The sequence below is a fragment of the Osmerus eperlanus genome, chromosome 19, assembly GCF_963692335.1.
Source record: "Osmerus eperlanus chromosome 19, fOsmEpe2.1, whole genome shotgun sequence".
NCBI lineage: Eukaryota > Metazoa > Chordata > Actinopteri > Osmeriformes > Osmeridae > Osmerus > Osmerus eperlanus.
In genome coordinates this window covers 13,050,185-13,069,949 of record NC_085036.1, presented here as the reverse complement: position 1 = coordinate 13,069,949, position 19,765 = coordinate 13,050,185, and the positions used below count along the sequence as shown (strand labels likewise).

General features: G+C 46.5%; 2 protein-coding genes and 1 long non-coding RNA gene across 5 annotated transcripts; all 3 read left to right on the top strand.

Annotated features, from left to right (window-relative positions):
- The first annotated feature begins 201 nt into the window (after nucleotides 1-201).
- On the top strand, nucleotides 202-814 carry LOC134039464 (uncharacterized). Of its 2 annotated transcripts, none has more exons than XR_009932780.1 (3): nucleotides 202-239; nucleotides 413-497; nucleotides 607-814. It is a non-coding gene; the product is annotated as an uncharacterized LOC134039464 (long non-coding RNA). The 2 variants fall into 2 exon arrangements; XR_009932779.1 differs by having other exon boundaries at nucleotides 213-239; nucleotides 410-497.
- Nucleotides 815-917: 103 nt separating this feature from the next.
- LOC134039396 (tyrosine kinase receptor Cad96Ca-like) lies at nucleotides 918-3,714 on the top strand. Its single transcript, XM_062485237.1, has 8 exons — nucleotides 918-1,053; nucleotides 1,184-1,282; nucleotides 1,669-1,829; nucleotides 2,014-2,151; nucleotides 2,308-2,419; nucleotides 2,519-2,618; nucleotides 3,220-3,319; nucleotides 3,437-3,714. Exons 1-8 carry the CDS (start codon nucleotides 945-947, stop codon nucleotides 3,491-3,493), a joined length of 876 nt encoding a protein of 291 aa, XP_062341221.1. The 5' UTR covers nucleotides 918-944; the 3' UTR covers nucleotides 3,494-3,714.
- Nucleotides 3,715-4,067: 353 nt separating this feature from the next.
- On the top strand, nucleotides 4,068-13,268 carry LOC134039395 (amyloid beta precursor protein binding family B member 1-like). 2 transcript variants are annotated; one of them, XM_062485236.1, is made up of 14 exons: nucleotides 4,068-4,238; nucleotides 4,794-5,544; nucleotides 5,827-6,032; nucleotides 6,322-6,381; nucleotides 6,501-6,577; nucleotides 6,671-6,731; nucleotides 6,830-6,976; nucleotides 7,085-7,212; nucleotides 7,953-8,067; nucleotides 8,320-8,404; nucleotides 8,525-8,605; nucleotides 9,663-9,778; nucleotides 10,059-10,235; nucleotides 10,553-13,268. In XM_062485236.1, exons 2-14 carry the CDS (start codon nucleotides 4,803-4,805, stop codon nucleotides 10,706-10,708), a joined length of 2,151 nt encoding a protein of 716 aa, XP_062341220.1. In that variant the 5' UTR covers nucleotides 4,068-4,238; nucleotides 4,794-4,802; the 3' UTR covers nucleotides 10,709-13,268. The 2 variants fall into 2 exon arrangements, with proteins under 2 accessions (XP_062341220.1, XP_062341219.1); XM_062485235.1 differs by having other exon boundaries at nucleotides 8,525-8,620.
- The last annotated feature ends 6,497 nt before the right edge of the window (nucleotides 13,269-19,765 follow it).

The following is a 19,765-nucleotide window of genomic DNA, read 5'->3' as shown; positions in this document are numbered from 1 at the left end:
ACCTCACACAAGAAACAAAAACCAACCACAAGTGAGACGCTACCGGAAGTGGTGAGAGCTTCTCACTAAAAAGAGTGTTCGTGGAAATAGAACATCTAACGAGGATGTTGACCTGATCGCTGCGGACGCTTAAATGCACATTTTGAAATATAGATTTGGACTCATAATGATTATCAATTGCACGATAGTGGATCTGAATGCAACATGCAAGCAGTCAAGTGTTCCTGGCTGTGTAGCAGGTAAAGTATTATAGAGTACAAATACTGTTTTCTGTTACCTATACTAAAACCTGCGATTCATGTGGAGCCCACAGTAGGCCAACATTGCTACTGTGCTGTAACGTGTGATATAGCAGTATGCTGGAAAACGCTTTTTTGTTTGGTTTTTGTTTGTTTGTTGTTTTTTTTAGCAGATGGTGCCATCCTGAAAATGTTAATCGCTATCTCAGTGATTAGTGTGCTCTTGATATTTTTACTGGCTGTTACATGGGCAAGAAAGTAAGTGTAAAATGTTATCTCTATCACGTAACATTTATAAAAGCCGGTATAAGATTATGTTAAATACAATCAAATACAATACAGTTCTGAGATACTGTTCCCTGGCAAGGTACCGCACTTTGACTTACACAATACGAGAGCTGCATGGCACCGGGAATCTATTGACCAGACGTCCACCGTCCACACCTCCAGTGTCCCCCTTTCTACACCCGTTATCTGTATTAGTCGCACGTGACTCCCAGGATCCCATCTCAACTGACAGCCTGCATGGACGCCCCGGACGCTCAGCCGCGAGTAGGACGAACGCAGCAACTGTCACCGTACAGGTAAATCTACAGCGACGCTCTTTTGTCACTGTTCATCGCGTCAACGCTGCGTGATCTCGCATGTAGACTTAATTGTGTGATCTTGTTCCAGGGTTCTTTCTTCAATAAGCATGAACTGTGCATGCAGGTGCTCCTCAAAGCGGGCAGAGAGGGAGTGTACTATAAGGCCAAAATGTTACATAGTACGTGTAAGGGATACACTAACGTAACCTGCAAATTAATAAAGGAAGGTAAGGCAAATATCATGAATGTTTCTGACGCGTATAAGTATCGGTAACAATAAGTCACTTTTGTTCAGAATAAACTCAGCCATCTGCCATGCACTGTGAATGTGTTTTTTTATTATTATTATTTTGATAGCTGTACCAAAGAAGAAGATCGAGAGAGAGGTGAAGATCTTGAGGACGTTGGGAACACACAAGAACCTGCTTCAACTGTTGGACTGGAATATCACTGACAGTATGAGCCACTTCTATCATGCTCTCAGATGACACAAGGAAGGCCGTAGCCTTGGATTCAACATTGGGGGGGACAAATTAATTTTTCTAATTATCATTTCGGACAACTTGCGTGTTTGCCTGTACCACATTTATATTTGTATTTTGATGTCAATATATTGGGGGGGACATTTTGACCAGATTTGAATATTGGGAGGGGGATGTGTGTCCCCCAATATATATCATGACTACGGCCTTGCAAGGAAGGAAGGTGGAAGGCAGATGTTTGAAATCTGTACAGTAGATGTTTTATATCTGCATGTTAGATGTTTTATATCTGCATGTTAGATGTTTTATATCTGCATGTTAGATGTTTACTTTGTGTATGTTTTTCTTGTTTTCCTCTAGCTCCATACACATTGATCATGGAGTCAGTGAACTGTGGGACCTTGCGCAGCTTCCTCCAAGTCAACAAGGAGCGGCTGAAGAGAGAGAGTAACCTGCAGACCCTCCTGACCACAGTAGCGTATCACATCGCCCATGCCATGCTTCACCTGAGCTCCAAACTGGTACAGTCAAAACAGAATCGACATCGTAACATCCCACGAACAGTCAGAATGCAGCTGATTCAGTTCATGGCTGTCGTCCAGGTTGTTTTCTCCTGGCCTCTCCTCCTTCTCCTCTCCTGACCTACTGTATGTCGCTTTGGATGAAAGACAACGAAACGAACACATTTGCATCTGTGCTCACCAGGTGATCCACTGTGACCTGGCCCTGAGGAACATCATGGTCAACAGTTTCCCCTCTGAGGTGAAACTGACAGAGTTTGGCCTGGCCAGAGACCTCACCTACATGAGGAGCCGTCGTGGGATTCAAAAAGGCGTCGACAAGGTGAGGAGAACTGTGAGGGTCGAGCAGAAATCCCCAAGAGATGCCATCTACGGTGCGCTTACTACGACAAAGTTGCGTTGCTGTGGTTTTCACCATGAATGAAAGCACAGAAAGAGCACTTTCTTTGACCCCAGTCGCTCCGTTTTGTATTTACAGAACAAAGTACCTCTACGCTGGTATCCTCCTGAGTTCTTCCAACACAAAACCTACAGCTTCAAAGGAGATGTCTGGTCCTATGGAATTCTTCTGTGGGAGATGGAAACTTTTGGTACGGTCAAAACAAAGAGTATTACAACATCCGTTCGATGTGAAATGTACTGTGATGCTGGATTCTATGATATATTTTTAATCCGTGTGTCTGAATTAGGTACCTTGCCGTATCCAGATATGGCCACTCCTGATGAAGTGATACGTAACGTCTGCTCAGGATACAGGAACATAGATCCAGAGTCTTGCAGGCCAGAAATGTGAGTGTCCCTGCTCATCAACCTCTGCGTCCCACTCATGAACAGCCTACGCCAGGGGTCTCTAACCCTGTTCCTGGAGGCCTACCTGCCTGTAGGTTTTCAGTCCGATGCTAATCCAGCACACCTGATTCTACATTTAGTCATTTAGCAGACACTCTTATCCAGAGCGACGTACAGTAAGTACAGGGACATTCTAATAATGAGCTGGTTGATTAGGCAACTCGTTTTGAATCCGGTCAAATTAGTATGGTTGGAGCAGACACCAACTGGCAGGGAGCTCTCCAGGAGCAGGATTGGAGACCGCTGGCCTATGCTAAGTTGTTTCAACTGTTGTCAAATCAAGCTTTATTCGTACAGCCCTTTTTATAAGCAATGTCACAGAGGGCTTCACATATGCCCATAGAACTGCCCTTCAACCAACCTCAACCCTTAAGGAAGACAAGGAAAAACTCCCAGAAAAAATCACTAGAGGAGAAAAAATTTATGAAACCTTGGGAGGAGCAATTCAGTGAGGGATCCCCTCCTCCAGAGACGGTTGGTGAAAGAGAGAGCTGTTCTAATGACGTTTGTTTTTTGCTTCTGGATGATTCCGTCCATACAGATGCCAATTGATGAGATCTTGCTGGCTGGATCCCTTCAGTCTTAGGCCCTCTTTTAAAGACATTGTCAGGGTCCTGGAGAACATTCTGGAAGATGATCATGTTAGTGTGTCTCCGTTTGTGCAAGAAGTTTCCTTTAATTAACCCTTTCCGTACTCTAAGTGAATCTGGTAGAATGATTGAGATGGATTTTTAACACATTTTTTTTCCCACTTTCAGGATTATGTGAAACTGGAAAGCATTGACCAGGCCTTTTTTGTGAGGGGTGATCGGTGAATGTTTTTGTCCAAGCTTGCACTTATTTAAGGAAAATGTACTGATAGGCTACAGTAGATTACCTTAAGTGCACACTTGCAAATGCTTTCACTAATATATTAATTTTTTATAATATCTATTTTATTTCCTAAATAAATCTGTAATGGACACCGTTTGTTTAGTTATTGATTACTTAATGGGGAACGATTACATTGCTGAACTTAATTTTACCCCATAATTATTGAGTAAAAAAGTCTCATGCAGTCTCTGCTGCTGTAGACCCATTTGTTCAAGCTTCAAAAATTCAAATTGAATAAAATTCAGGCTGCTGAAATTGGAATGGGGAAATTCAGATCCCCAAAACATTCTAGGCCAAAAATATTTAGGCGAAAAAAATTGGGCCCAAAAAAAATGGAGCCGTAAAAGTTCTAGCCCAAAACATTTGAGGGGGAAAAATTCTAGCCAAAAGAACTTGAGGATGATTTGGTGAATTCAAAACCAACAAATTCGATGGTGTTTAAATTTCAATATCAAGTATTCAACGCCTTTTAAAATTCAAAACATTTTCACTTTTTTTGCTTCCATACCCATCGCTGCTGGTGAGACTTCCGGTCTGACGTATACACCATGACGTCTGTTCTCCTGCTGCGCCCACAAACTATCATTTGGTTCAAGGCGTCTTCAATGTTGCATACGTTTACATGTATATATTTAGCCATCGACGCAGAGCCTGCAAGGCAAATAAAGAGTTACTAACATTTTAAAGGTGAGTTAATGTGTCCTTACGTTATGGAAAGTGCAGTTCGTGATTAAGCGTATTTAGGGAGTTGCAGTGTCTGCGCTAGCCTAGCTTGGCTAGCTGGCTAACGTGAGCTAGCTAGAAAGCTAACTTGTTTCTGCCAGTTGTGCCAGCTACATAAGTACTAAGTTAAAATGTATTAGCTAGGCTTGGCGAAAGGCTCTCATCTACCATTGTAGTATCTAGATAGTTTTACCAGTAATAAGCTGCTAGTTGACCAATAATATAGCTAGTGCTGTCTAGCTAATACTAGTTTAACAGTCGCTAGGTACCTAGCAACTGGTGTCGTACTCTAAGATTGAAAGCAAAATATGGGGATTAGAAACATCAGGCTAACCAGGTACTACTGGGTAGGTCGTTAGTTGGAATATTTAGCTACCTACTTGACGATATCTTTGTCAGTAATCTACCTACCTAACGTGGAGATGCGGCTTGGGGTGTAACGCCGTCTGGTAACGTTTAGCACCAGCGAGATAGACTTAGTTAGCTACCAACAATGACTTTAATTGTCTCATCTCACAGATCACTGCCATGTCTTTGGAGAAAACGTCTGACCTGGTTAATGAAAACACTTGCGTGTCCTCAACTTTAACCTTAGATCTCCGGTCCCCACATAGCGCTCTTCTTGACGCTGACCTGTGTAAAAATGGCAAAGGCACAACCACGTCCTCTAAAAAGCGCCATAATTATGCCACATCCACACCTTTGGACCTGTTGAACGGCACGATGGTGGACATGGACGACGGCGAGTTGAGCCGTCGCGAGGAGGAACGGGTTCGGAACCACGAGAACGAACAGGGGCAGAGCGAAACTGGAAGCAACGCCAAGTGGGTCAAAGAAGGTCAGAATCAACTGCGAAAGGTGGCGGAGAGGCAACAGGACCATAACCGCAACCACAACGGGAGTCCCGATGACAACCCCAACCAGAATTCTCAGGACGTGGAGTTTCAGGAGGACAAGAGTACCTTGAAGACCCTTCGGTCTCTGTGCTCTGAGGTCAGTGAGGCTCTTCTGATCGACACCTCCACTGCTCCTCAGGAGGAGGAGGAGGAGGAGGGGGAAGAGTCTCTGCTCCTGCCCGGCGGGGAGAGAGACACAGACTCGTCGGAGGCTCAGAGCAGCAGTGAGTCCAGGAGAGAGGAGAGTGCGGACGGACGGACCTCGTGCCCGACGTCTCAGGGGGGGCGAAACGGAGCCCCCAGCGACGAAGACTCCAGCTGCATGTCGCTGTCCCAAGGCAGCACGGCCAACAGCAGTCCTGATGCTGACCCAGGTAGGAGAGGCTAGAGCAGCCAGGCTACGCTGTCAGCCCTGAACCTTTTCTAGTTGAACTCAAAACACGGCTGACGTTGGGCAGCCCGATAGGTCATCTGATAAGTGTGCATACTGAGGCCTTATCGCACCGCCCTGGGTTAGGATCCGGCCCTTTGCTGCATGCCTTCCCCTCTCCCTGTTTCTCCTCCTGCCATCACCTGATTTGAAAAAACAAATCGGCTTTATATGATGATCTTTCATGTTTTCCCTGTATGACTGTCTGTGTCGCTGCCTGTCGTAGAGTCGTACTGGGACCGCAGTGCGTTTGAGACGGATGCAGACCTTCCAGCGGGCTGGATGAGGGTGAGGGACACCTCGGGGACCTACTACTGGCACATCCCCACAGGCACCACCCAGTGGGAGCCCCCGTCCCCCGCAGAGGAGGGGGAGCCCCAGGAGAGGCCCTCCAGCACGTCCCCCGCCGTCTCCCCCAGCGAGGAGCCACAGGTGAGGGACGGGAGGGGAGGCCGGGAGGAGAGGCCGGGAGGGGAGGCCTGGATGGGAGTTCCTCCCTGAAGGAACCCAAACTCCTGTGGGAACCTCGTTTGACAATTAAGATGGTCAACATGATGATTTTTAACGATTAACTAACTTAGCCAGTGTTGTTTCAGTCACCGTCTCCCCATTCTGATGCCCACAGACGTTCTAGAGTCATTGTACATATATACACATTGTACACTGTTTCTGTCCCGTGCAACCTTGTTGTCCTGTCTCTAACTGACCTGTCTGTTTTTAGTTGACATGGAGTGGGGTGTCTCCCCGCCCGAACAAGTTCAACGATGAGGACTTATGGAAGGTGAGTGAGCGCCACCAAAGCCAGCTACACTTCAGACTCCACTTCCACTTGCAATCTCACATTTACAGATGACATTTACTCCTAGCTTCACTAATTGGCTTCAATGTTCTTTGTACCAGGAGGAAGATGTGAACTCTGACCAGAGCCTGAAGGAGTTTGAAGGAGCCACTCTGCGCTACGCCTCCATCAACCTCAGGTGGGACGAGAGGACGTCTCTCTAGGTGAGGTCTCACCAGGTAGTCTTGGTCTGTTTAGATGTTTCATCCTGTGTCTTCACTGTTGCCCCCAGCTGCTCCCAGTCTGAGGGCAGAGAGAAGCTGGATTCTCTCATCAACGACCCAGACACCAAGGTAAGTACTCATGCATGTGGGGGTTTTTATAGTTTGACCTTGTTACCTCCATACGCATCTCACCATGTCTCTCTCTACCCCCCCCCCCCTCCCATCAGGTGTTTGCGGTGCGCTCCCTGGGCTGGGTGGAGATATCCGAGGAGGAGATGGCCCCAGGAAAGAGCAGCGTCGCCGTGAACAACTGCATCCGCCAGCTGTCCTACCACAAGCACAACCTGCATGACACAGCCGGGATCTGGGGAGAGGTGAGGGGGGGGGGGAGTCTGGGGGTCAGCCAGCCCTCCAGGGGGCGCTGTGCTGTATGATGGCTGGACAGAGGGGATGTTTGATGGGGTGTTTCTTCTCCCCCACAGGGCAAAGACATGCTCCTGGTTCTCGAGAATGAGACGCTGAATTTGATTGACCCTCTGGGCCAGACTGTGCTGCACTCTCAGCCTATCGTCAGCATTCGAGTGTGGGGCGTGGGGAGGGACAATGGCAGGTCAGCATCTAGGCAGATTAGCCAAATCATCTTTGCTTGTGCATCTCTTGAAACGTTCACAACGCAGACTAAAAACGAACAGGTTATTAGTTATTCCTTCAAAGTCCTGCTCTGTTTCCCTTGTTTGTTGGTTTTGAGTTGATTGATTGATTTGTCATGCTTGATTTGCTTTCTCTCCGACCCGCTGCCCTCGGCCTATCAGGGACAGGTAGTGTATGATTGACACACCCATCATCTCTCATCCCATGGCCCCTTGATGTGTAGTGACTCTAGTGCTGGTAGTCTCACTGGCAGTCCACGCCCCCTGTCTGTACAGGCCACGCCCCCCTGTCTGTACAGGCCACTCCCCTCTGCTGCGGCCTGTCCACTGTCTCCCCTTGTAGTGTCAGTAGATACATTCACCCACGTCAGATAATGACCACTAACACTCAAAAGCTCCCCAACGTTTTTTTGACCGTAGAACCGTCAACCTTGTTTTCATCCCTAGAGGCCATCCGTGGCATGTCTCATTGTTAGAGTGAGAGAGTGACAGAGTGAGAGAGTGACAGAGTGAGAGAGTGAGAGAGTGAGAGAGTGAGAGAGTGAGAGAGTGAGAGAGTGAGAGAGTGAGAGAGTGAGAGAGTGGGAGAGTGGGAGAGTGAGAGAGTGAGAGAGTGAGAGTGTGTGAGAGAGAGAGTTTGAGAGAGAGTGAGAGTGTGTACTGCTGTACTGACATCAGTTCTGGTCTGTGTTTCTTCCAGGGACTTTGCCTACGTGGCCAGAGACAAACTGAGCCATGTGCTGAAGTGTCATGTGTTCCGGTGTGACACCCCGGCTAAGAACATAGCCACCAGTATGCACGACATCTGCTCCAAGGTAAGAACATAGCCACCAGTATGCACGACATCTGCTCCAAGGTAAGAACATAGCCACCAGTATGCACGACATCTGCTCCAAGGTAAGAACAGAAAGCCTTAATTCGGAGTTCAATTATTTACATTAGGCCACAGATATTCTTCGTGGAAACATCTAGAACAGGGCAGGGGGGCACGAGGACCAGGGTTGAGAGGGGCTGATTCAACCCACCTAACTCATCCTGAATGTGTTCTTGTTTGCCGTCCTCTTCAGATCATGGCCCAGAGGAAGACTTCTAAGACGTCTGTGAGCAAACTCAACATGGACCCTTCCAGACTAGCTGACATTCCTTTCCAGGGTAAGAACCAGTGACCTGTGAGCTCATCCTGAACCCCCAAGCTCCTGCATCGAAAACCCAAACTAGTCTTTCCTCCTCAATCTCATCTCCTCCCTTCATCATCTCTCCTCTAAACCACAGAATTCCCAGCACCAAAAAACGAGCTGGTCCAGCGTTTCCAGGTGTGTTACCTGGGTAACGTTCCTGTGGCCAAACCTGCAGGTAAGGAAGGCTTTGGTAAGGAATGCTCTTTTTTCTTCTCTTTATTAGCTGCAGTGGGGACAGTTTGTAGTCCTGTGTTGGGCAGTGGTAGTGTGATTTGATGGGGTCTATAGATGACTTGGTGTGTTTGCATGGTTTCTGTCCAACTCGGATCAGGAAAATGCACCCGTAGACTGCGCTGGTTGTCTCAGATTATCAACCCTGTACTTTCAAAGCTTATGAAAGCCTTGAAAGGTGGCCCTTCCTGTCAGAACCAAAACCAACATATCTTTTTATAGTTGGCTGTGGTTTCAGTTAAAGATCCTGTAAAGTGGAATTGAAAATGAGGTTTAAGTTCACCACACCACAGAAGAATGTGTTGTTTACTACCCATCCAAATTCGAATGAAAAAACCCACAGGCAAGTATGTTAAATTAGGCTTTGAAACCGTGAGAAAATCAGCAGTCTTCTCTGCTTGAGACTGGGGGGGGGCGTGTCGCCTGAAGGAGCTGAATCTCCGCCCGTTCGAATTTATTGAATTTAGCAACAACAGCAACACTAGCTAAATCAATTGCAGATATCAGAACAGAGCTACCTGCAGTCTGAGTGTTTTATGTGTTAATTACTTTGTCTTTGCATCGTAGCAGCTGAGTAACAGAATGCAATGTAGATAGGTCGCTGTGATGTAGATCAGTCGGGTTTTGGCTCCACCTATACAAAACCTGAGCTGAAAACGGAAGAGAAACTGTTAAATGGTCTAACTCCACAGTGCGACAAAGTTTTTGCGCTTTGCACATGCTTTCAGGAACTAGTTTTTGCACTTTGCCCATGCTTTCAGGAACTCGTTTTTGCACTTTGCACATGCTTTCAGGAACTCATTTTCACACGTATATAATGTACTGAGAAGCAAATCATGGAATTTGCTTTACAGGATCTTTAAGGTTTCAGGTCCTGTACTTACACCATCCTCTGCCCTCCCTCCCTCCAAGTGTTGATAATCATTAATCTTGAGTGACAGCTGAAACTGGTTCATCATCCCTCCCGTTCATCATTTGTCTCTTCTCCCTGCCTGTTCCAGGGATGGACCTAGTGAACGTTGCCCTGGAAACCGCGTTGAACTCCAAGTTGAAGGACGAGTGGCCGTCTGTGACCGTTAACGTGGCCTCCGCCACCCTGACTATCATCGCTGCCGAGGTGGGCCCAGTCTCTGTCTGTCTCTCTCTTACTCTGTCTCTCTCACTCTCTGTCTCTCTCTCTCTCTCTCTCTCTCTCTCTCTCTCTCTCTCTCTCTCTCTCTCTCTCTCTCTCTCTCTCTGTCTCTCTGTCTCTCTCTCTCTGTGTCTCTCTGTCTCTCTCTCTGTATCTCTCTCTGTCTGTCTCTCTCTCCCCTCCAGCCAGCCATCCAGCATCAAAAGGTCACCAAAGAACCCGGGTCACCATGGAAGGTGTGTGTGTGTCTCTCTTGTCTCCACAGACGCAGGAAGTGATGTCGGAGTGCCGCGTGCGTTTCCTGTCCTTCATGGGCGTGGGGAAGGACGTCCACACCTTCGCCTTCATCATGGCCGACGGCCCCGGAGACTTTGTGTGTCACATGTTCTGGTGCGAGCCCAACGCTGCCAGCCTGAGTGAGGCTGTACAGGCCGCCTGCATGGTGAGGCACCAGGGACACCACACATTTACATTTAGCAGACGCTCTTATCCAGAGAGACTTACAGGAAGTACAGGGACATTCCCCCCGAGGCAAGTAGGGTGAAGTGCCTTGCCCAAGGACACAACGTCATTTTGCACAGCCGGGAATCGAAACGGTAACCTAACCGATAGATTCAGATTACTAGCCCGACTCCCTAACCGCTCAGCCATCTGACCCCCAACCAACACCAACCCTAACTTAGCCCTTATATCCAAACTCACCCATGAACTTTCCTGTGTATTGATGGTGTGTGTGTGTGTGTGTGTGTTGACTGACAGCTGCGCTACCAGAAGGTTCTAGATGCCCGGCCGCCCAGCTCCTGCCTGCCGGGGCCCCAGGCTGACTCTGTGGCCCGCCGCGTGGGCTCCAGCATGAAGAAGGGAGTCCAGAACCTCCTGGGCAGCTTCAAGAGGTCCGGGGCCCAGACGCCCTGACTGCCGCCAGCCAGACAATCGGACGCCCTGACCACCGCCAGCCAGCCAATCAGCTCCTCTGTGACAGTCCTGCTGTCTCTCCACACCCCTCTCAGACCCCCCCCCCTCCCCTCCAGTCTTTCCTGGTTGGCTGGCAGAGCTGTGGGCAGGGATGGTTGCTATGGAGACGACGACCAACTGCCACCAACTGCCCCTGCACTGGCCACTGCTGCTTCCTGTTCTGACTTCCTAACGCCACTGCCTGATTGGACGAGATCTGCCATCTCCGTTCACTTGGGAACCCATTTCACCTTTAGTTTCCTGTTTTTCTTTTTATTATTTTCTTTTTGTTGTTGAAGTGACGTGTTGTTGGGCCCAAGCAGCACATGGTCGTGACGGGAGGCAGCAGTGAAGGGTTTTTCTTTCGTTAGAAAGGTTTTATTACACTTCAAGGAAGAGAGTGCTGCTCACAAACCAAGATGTCTGCTGTTTGACTGATCTAGTGACTGATCTGTTTATAAAGATTGAAATGGAAAAAGGTGCAATTGAATTGTGAATGTTGACGTCATCTGATTAACTTTGGCTCTTTGGTTTGGAAAAAGTTAGAAAGGAACAGCAAGGAATGGAAAAAAGCCAAATATCAAAAGTAGTCTGTAAACAAAATGTTAAATATCTAAATATCAGAGCTGAAAGAACACACTAATGTAGCACTGTCAGGAATGAAAATGAGAATGTTTTGGGACTTAGTTTGTATACTGATACAGTTTGTATTATCATGACCCCATGCTTGTCTTGATAAACACTTGATTCAGTTAGGGAGCTGAGGAACCAACGAGGGCTTCGACTTTGTTTGAATTTGTTTAGCAAATTGCAGTGAAACAAGTGCATCTCGCCAATGTAGAGAATCTTTCTGACCGAGAGAGAGGCTGAGTTTACTGTAGAGAGCAGCTAAGCCTTCACGGAGGCTTTCTAGATCAAAAGAAGAACGTGTCTATTTGCGTACCGGCGTCACAGTACCCCCTCACTGTGAGGAGGCGGAGGAAACCGTTTTAAATGTCAATGCTGTTCCTGTGTCTTGTGTCAACGCCTCCAAGTCCAGCAGTTGTGTGTAATTCTGTTTTCATATCGGTCTTCAATATTCATATTTTTTATTTTCGTACATATGTTTTACACAAATTGTCTGTCAGATTTTGTATGTTACGTTTTTTTGTTTTTCTTGACGGCCAGTTTGTGGAGTTACTGGAAATGCAATATAGAAAACCTTTTGTTTTGTAATTTCTCTTTTTTTATTTGTGTTCCACCTTTTGTCTGGTCTTAAGTGTTTCTGTAGAGGGCGTCTTCCATAGCTGTAGATTCTGTTACACTTATCTCACCAGGATGCGTGAGGACACTGTCTCTTGGCAATAGAAGCTATGCCTGCCATCTTTAGTTTTGACACTACAGTACTACTAACATTACACACTTACATACACTACATGTATGTTACATACACTATTAAATACATACACTACTTACAAAACACGTTGTTAAACTTTGTTACTCTTTGTTTTGTAGAATTTCATTGTGTTATGTTTAGCTAACTCATTAGTGTTTTCCGTTATTAAGTGTGACACTAAAATACAATTACAATTGGTGCCATGTCACTTAAGATGTGTGGTCCCTAACTCATCCTGGTTGCGTGTTGCTTGATCACTATGCTTGATTGTTGACGTACAGTACTGTGTAAAAGCCTTGGGCACCTAAGATTTATTTTTTATTGTTACATGATTATTGTCTTCAATATTTTTGATGTGTGTTCCGTATTTGTTCTTTCAGTATGAAAGGACAGCGTTGAGAGAATTTTCATTTCATTAAGTCTTTTAATTTCATTTTCTTTTTCAAAATGTGTGTTTGTGCCTAAGGCTTTTGCACAGTACTGCAGATGTAACCTGACATGAGATCTGTTGGCCAGCCCCACCCTTCCAGTCAGGCCGTGTGTGTCACAACACTGTCTCCTTTCAATCTGACGGCCCCGTTTCCCAGACATGGATTCATCCTGGTCCTAAAGTAAGAGAGAAATTCAATGAAGATTTCCATTGAGAAGTATTTTTAGCCTAAGAGCAGGCTTAATCCATGTCTGGGAAACGAGGCCTACATTTTCTTAAAGGGAGATAGAGGTTGTAAATGTTCACTGTAGTATGATATAATATGAAACATCAATAAATGATTTCTCAGCGTGTACCTTCAGGGCCAGATAGTGACCCCAACGTACAGCTTCTCCCATGGTGTGATACCCAGAAAAGCCAAGGAAATATATTCTAACTGTGTAAATCTCAAGCAACATGATCTTTTATCTGATGAATGTTGCACACAGTGTTACTGATTATTCTCCTGTGTGAGATATTTATTAAGCCTTATTTAGCAAACGACACTGGTCTGTTCAAAGTCGTATCACACTATGATTGGATATCAACTGATCGCTAGAGTGCAAGAAAGACTTTTGTTTTTTATCCTTATTTAAATAAGATGAATCAGATGGTATGGATATATATATAGGTATATCACCTGTCACGTTGTAAAATTAAAAAAACTTTTAACCTGATAGTTTTTCTTTGTTGATTCTGTATTACATAGGGATGTCCAAGATTCGCAGTTTGCATTCAAATCAAATTTATTTGTATAGCCCTTTTTACACGCAAGCATGTCACAGAGGGCTTCACATACGCCCATAGAACTGCCCCTCAACCAACCTAAACCCTCAAGGAAGACAAGGAAAAACTCCCCAAAAAATGCTCCCAAAAAGCATTCTGGCTGGCAACAAGCAGTTGGATGAAGGCTTGTGTTATCAGCTTCCACCCTGGGTCTTGTTAATAGCTGTTCACGTTCCCAAAGGGGCAAGAGCAGATGGTTTACTCTCTCCCTAATTTAATGACTTGGACATGTTTGTTCTACCAGCAGTATTAGTTCCTCTGTTCAGCAGACAGACACAAGCAGATCCTGCTCTCAGCTTGGCACTGTCTCTCCTCTGAGAGGATGATCCCACCCTCCTGAATATTCATGAGGACCTGTCAATAAAAACAAGGTCTATTTCGACATTTTATCCCTTTGTCGCTCGGATTCCAAAGTTTTTTTTGTTCCACCCAGTAAGGGGGAAATATAATCACATGTAAATATGCTGCGCTGCAGTTGACACAGTGGATTAACATCTCTGCATCTCACCATCCCCGTGTTTGTTTGCATCTGGTTTGTCTGATCACACAGAGCCGGCAAGGCAGCAGATCTGCTCACAGTCACACTACAGCAACCAAGCCCCTCTGATCACTCTGGAAAGTTGGACTCGTTTGAAAGGCAGAGAAAGTCACCATGGTAACAGCTGGGTAGGTTGATCAAGTCTGTCAGCTGTCAATCATGAGGTGATGTCACTGAGATACACCTCATCACACTGTGTTTCATTTCCTGTCTACTGTAGATGGAGGTGTTGGTTTGGTTGAAGGATAAGGGACTCTGGAGAAGTGTGGATTATCATGTACGACCACTAAGGAGAGGTGAGTCATTCTCTAATTGGAAGTGCATCCTTGATTCGCAGTCGTAGATATCCTTCATGCTGTTTGTCCCTAAGTTATGAAGTTAAATGCTTTACATTAGGACCCAGGATAATGAATAATTAGAAATGTTTTAAGTGGTGAAAATGACATGCAATTAAAAACGGTTGGGATGCTCCAGTAATTATTCCACTAGGGCTTATTAAAAACGTGTGAAATATTGTAATCAAGCAAGATTGATATTCCCTAAATGAAGATCATTAATATATGCTAATATAATTTAGTGGGCTGGTATGAATAGTTAATTATGCAAATAATTTAATTAGATATCATGGTTCAGGAAATGACACGGTCTCTGACCTTTCAAGTATCACACTAGTCCAGATACAAGGGCTCGCGCAGGGAAGGGTAAATCTCAGTGGTAGAACGTTTGACAGCAGATCAAGAGAATCCTGGTTCAATTCCCCACATTACGTCGCTCAAATGAATACATTATTACTATACGGCGTTGTTGTGGTTAATTCCCATAAAACACATATTTAACAGCTGAACGTGAGGCACGCTTTCGCTGCGCAGAGCTCGCGCTGAGCAGAGCTCACGCTGTTGTCAATCGCACCGAAGCCTGAAGAAGAAATACACATGTTGATGTTAGCTCGTGCCGGCTCACAGCGGGACTTCTCCCGTTGTAATCCTCCAAACAGGATGTTCTCTCGCTGCGACGGGATGAAAGACGAGCGCGGGGCGGGAAGCTGACTACGTCTCGAGATGAGACGACACAAATTGGTGCTTCTCTGAACCCTCTTTTCACTTTAGCGTGAGCTGACACCCGCCTCTAAACCCATCATGCAATGGTGCCGTTGTGCTTCATTCCGCTCTCAATCATCGGTGACAGCTTGCATAAATAAGAATCACCCCAACCACATAGCCGAGCATCCATTGAGAATGATAAAATAACTATTACGTCTTTGTGCCAAACATTAGTCCGGTGGTCCTCTGTAAAACTTATTTGCTCCGACTTAATATCCTGCCTCCTATTTCCGACCCATCCGTCATACTGCAGCTTTTACCTGTCAGAAGCTGTGATTACTCTGTTGAGTGCCGACGTGTGTGTGATGAGTGTGGTGGTGATGGTGAGTGTGTGTGTGTGGGGGGGTTAATGGTGATGGGAGGGGGGGGGGCGATCAGGGCCTCACCAACCTGACTCTACAGATGACTGCCTCCTCTGGGACGTTTCATGGCCGGCAATCTGCCTGAACGGCACCAGATGAGACGTCCAATACGAGCCTGAACACCAGACAAGTCATCCAGTGATCACTCTCTCTCCCTCCCCTCCTGTACCTCTCTCTGCTCCCTTCATGCTTTCTGACATGACTCAAGACCTTCATCACTTCATCCTCCTCTTTGATCTTGATTAGGGCTGAACCATTTTGAGTACACCCTCTGCCGATTCCTTTTTTTAAGTGTTTGTGACTCCACATGACAACAACTCTTCTCTGAACGGTCTGTAAACACGACTCATGGAATATGAGAAACAGGATATTATGCAGAGAGAAACATACAAAATCAATATAGTGTAGGTGTTGGGCCCTGTCTGTGTTTGGTTCTGTCAGGGTGAAATATGGCCCCTGCCTCTTGGCAGAGGCGCAGTCGTTCCTGGGGGACTCGCTAATTGCAAATAAATGTGTGTTTATTAAAACGAGGAAACTCGGCTAATGAGGATTTATTGTGAGACTGAAGATGATGTGTGTCTCTGACAGCCGAGGGAAGGGACTAGAATACTGACAGGAGTTTCTGTTCGACACTCACCGCAATTTGAGGCAAACAAAATTCTAGCCAAAAAAATTTGAGGCCAAAATTATTTTGAATTTGAGCAGCCTGAATTTTGTTGTATTTGAATTTCTTTTTTTTGGGGGGGGGGGATCTGAATTTTACTGTTCGAATTTGAGCAACCTGAATGTTGTGCTATTTAAATCACAGCTATTTAAATCAGATATATAGTACTGTGCAAAAGTCTCACCTATCCAACATCTTTTACATGAATATTATCTTAAACATTTATTCTCGTCTTTCGTAAATCATAAACGTAAACATCTACACATCCCGGTAGCTGTAGGATGCTGGAGTCTTTCTGCTGATGGGAGACCCAGTCATGCAGAGTCGCTGTCCTTGTTCTAACGCTTGTCTCAGGTGTTCTGTACTGCAGTCATTAGTCTTCACTGATCTCCCCTGTGAGACCCAACCAGCCTTCATTAATCAGCCGTTAGCCAAGAGCGTTATGAGTGCCTTCTGACACACACTCACACGGACACACACTTTCACATGTGTACGGGATCATTCACACATACACACACATGCTCACACACCCTCACACACATTCATGGTCACACATTTACACACACACACACACACACATACACACACATGCTCACGTGCACACACACCCTCACACACATATTCATGGTCACACATTTACACACACACACACACACACACACACACACACACAGGTTCACAAAATCACACAAAGGGAAAGGGAGTTTCCGTTATACACGAAAATAAATGCCCGACAGCAGAACAAAAATGTTGGATTGTTTGTCAAGGTCCCTACATCTCACCTGCTCGGCCCCGTCACCTTAAAGACCACTTCATCCCCCTGACGGATGTCCTCCTTCAGAGGCAGAGGTTAGGAGGAGTTCACCTGCAATATCTCACCTTGTGGCTCCCCCCCTCCTCCAGGCCCTCCTCCTCTGCCCTGGTTTCCTCATTCCTTCCTGCTGGTTTGCCGTCAGCAGAATAGGGTTCTGTTTGACTTAAACGTGGGGGACCGGATTCCAGATCAGGTGGTCTTTGAGAGTTGAAGCTCTGAGTGAAGCGTCTTTAAGGAGGAAGAGAGTTGAAGGGTTCTTCAAACACAGGAACTCAAGTCATCAGTTGGGGTTTTGATCCATTCATTTAGAACCTGGTCTTGGAGTGGCATGTGCCATGGTTTACACTCCAAATCCAGATTGCCTACTTCAAAACAGACGATTAGAGAGGACTTAGCGATAAGACAGAAGGATTGTGTTCACAGTGAGGTGAAGCTAACTGAATCCCTGGGCCATGGTTTCATGGCTGCTGTCTCGATTCCCATTTAAATTTCAAAATGTTCAACCTGGCTTTAAAAGTGTCTGTCTGTGACAGTTGCGTTTGTGCCTACATTCACCAACAGAGGGCAGTCATGCCCCTTTCCACCAGGAACTTGAAGTCAGTACACCTGATAACTTGCAGACCATTTCACAAATGGATTAGCTACACCACAGCCCTGATCCTATGGGCAATAAAGTGTGTTATACATGGCTCTTTAATGTGTTTTAAGGTTATTCTCTGTGACATGCTGGACCATGTTCATGGCTCTTGTGACTTGTGTGTAACAAAATACAAACAAATTGCTGATTCACTCTTTGATTCAATCCTCTCCGGTATTTATCTGGCCGTTACTAAACGACATCTTGGTTTCAGTGTGACGTTACTTTGCATTTGTCCTTGTCTGTTGTCCTGTCGACACGGCCTGGTTCAGAAGAGCACAGCACACCAGAACAGACCGGACCAGGGGAAGGAGGGGCAGAGGGATGGGTCAGAGATGGGGGTGGAGAGGGGAGGGGGGAGGGGGAGTGGCAGGGGGGGGGCAGGGGGGCTGGGGGTGTGACTGCCAGGACCCCACTGGGGGACTGGGTTGGTCTGTTAGCTCGCTAATCCCTGCTGTGGATGTAGGTCCACACAGAGGCTGAGCAGACAGCTGTCCCAGCAGATGCTGAGAGCAGATACACACACACACACACACACATATACACACACCCACCTGCACGCACGCATGCATGCAAACCGACACTCACAGTCTTACATAAACACACACAAGCACACACACTTACACACACAGAGGAGCTGTCCTTTGTGCTCAGTCCTGGGCGGATGGACATGTGTCTGTGTCTGTGCAAAACCAGCATTCAGTGCCCTCATCACTGACAGATTCACAGGGAAGGCATTTGAAGGAACAGTGAGAAGATATATTATTTCCAATACTGTTCTGTAAAGAGGATGTTGTACCAACCTGTGTGGCCAGCTCTGCAGCAGATCTCCTTTGTTCACATGAGAGAGAAGAAGAGGGAGAGAGGGGGAGGAATGGGGGGAGAGAGAGGGAGTAATGGGGAGAGGGAGAGGGAGAAAGAGGGAGAAATGGGGGAGGGAGAGAGGGGGAGAAATGGGGGGAGCGAGACGGAGACCGAGGTAGAGAGAGAGTGGGAGAGGGGGAGGAAGGGGGAGAGAGAGAGTTAGAGAGAGTGGGAGAGGGGGAGAAAGGGGGGGAGAGAGAGGTAGAGAGAGTAGGAGAGGGGGAGGAAGGGGGGTTGCTGCAGGGTTGGCTGAGACAAGTGTACCACACTAAACCACTGAGAGACAGAAGAGAGAAAAGCACGTCTCTTTGGGCAGTTCTAGATCAAAGCAAGACCATCACACGGCTTGTTAGAAGTAACCACCCCCGACCGCCCCCCCACACACACACTCACATGTTCACACACCTACACACACGCTCGCGCACACACAACACACACTCACACATTCACACGCGCTCGCACACACAACTCACACGCGCATACACAGAGCCAAACATCCCCCTAACAGACACACACATACGCTCAAACTCTGTGTCCACGGCACAGTTACAGACTCACCACGTGTGTCCGGCAGGGCAATCGAAGGCCACAGCTACCCCAACACTCACCACATGAGACCACACTACAGCTGACAGCTTCACAACAAGACTCTCTCCCTAATCACAGACAGTCCAGCTTCAGCACACTCAGGCTGGGCCATGCCCCTCAGTAGAGACAGAGCCATAATGAACACACTCATTAAAAATGTTTACTTGGACTCCACCCCACCCCTGCAGCAGGAATGTACCAGTCAGGTACCGTGCTCCGAAACCAATACACCCCCACACTCACTTCCTGGGAATTTCAGAAGTGTTCGGTCAATAATGTTTTTACACAGTTTTAAGCATCAATAAAAGTCTGAGAGAGATTTAATTGTCTCCGTGAGTGTGTGTTGGGTGAGACGGACAGCGCGTCGGGTTATTGAACAAGGAAAAAAAGGTCGGACCATCACAATTCAGAATCAATGGTGAATGGTGTAGCCAGTCATTGATCCCATTGACTGATTAGTTGTGCCCCAATTACACTGATGATGTTTCACACTCGGATGAACAGGCGATGGTTTTTTGGGGAAGGTCGTTTTGGGGCAATAAATTCTTCTCCACTGCCATAAGGCTCTTCAGCACAGCGTGTGTTGAAACTTGGTTTTAAATGTCAATTTATGGCCTTTCATCAGCGTGTGGATTCTGTTGTAGCCATTGTATAGATTGTGTGTAGACTGGGCACTGTATCCATTGTATCAATTTTGTATAACATGAATTGTATAGTGTCTGTGTAGAGTATATATTAGTCTGTGTAGAGTGTATATTAGTCTGTGTAGAGTATTTATTGGATAGTCAGAGTTGCAGGTAGGACAGTGGGGTGAGTTGCTG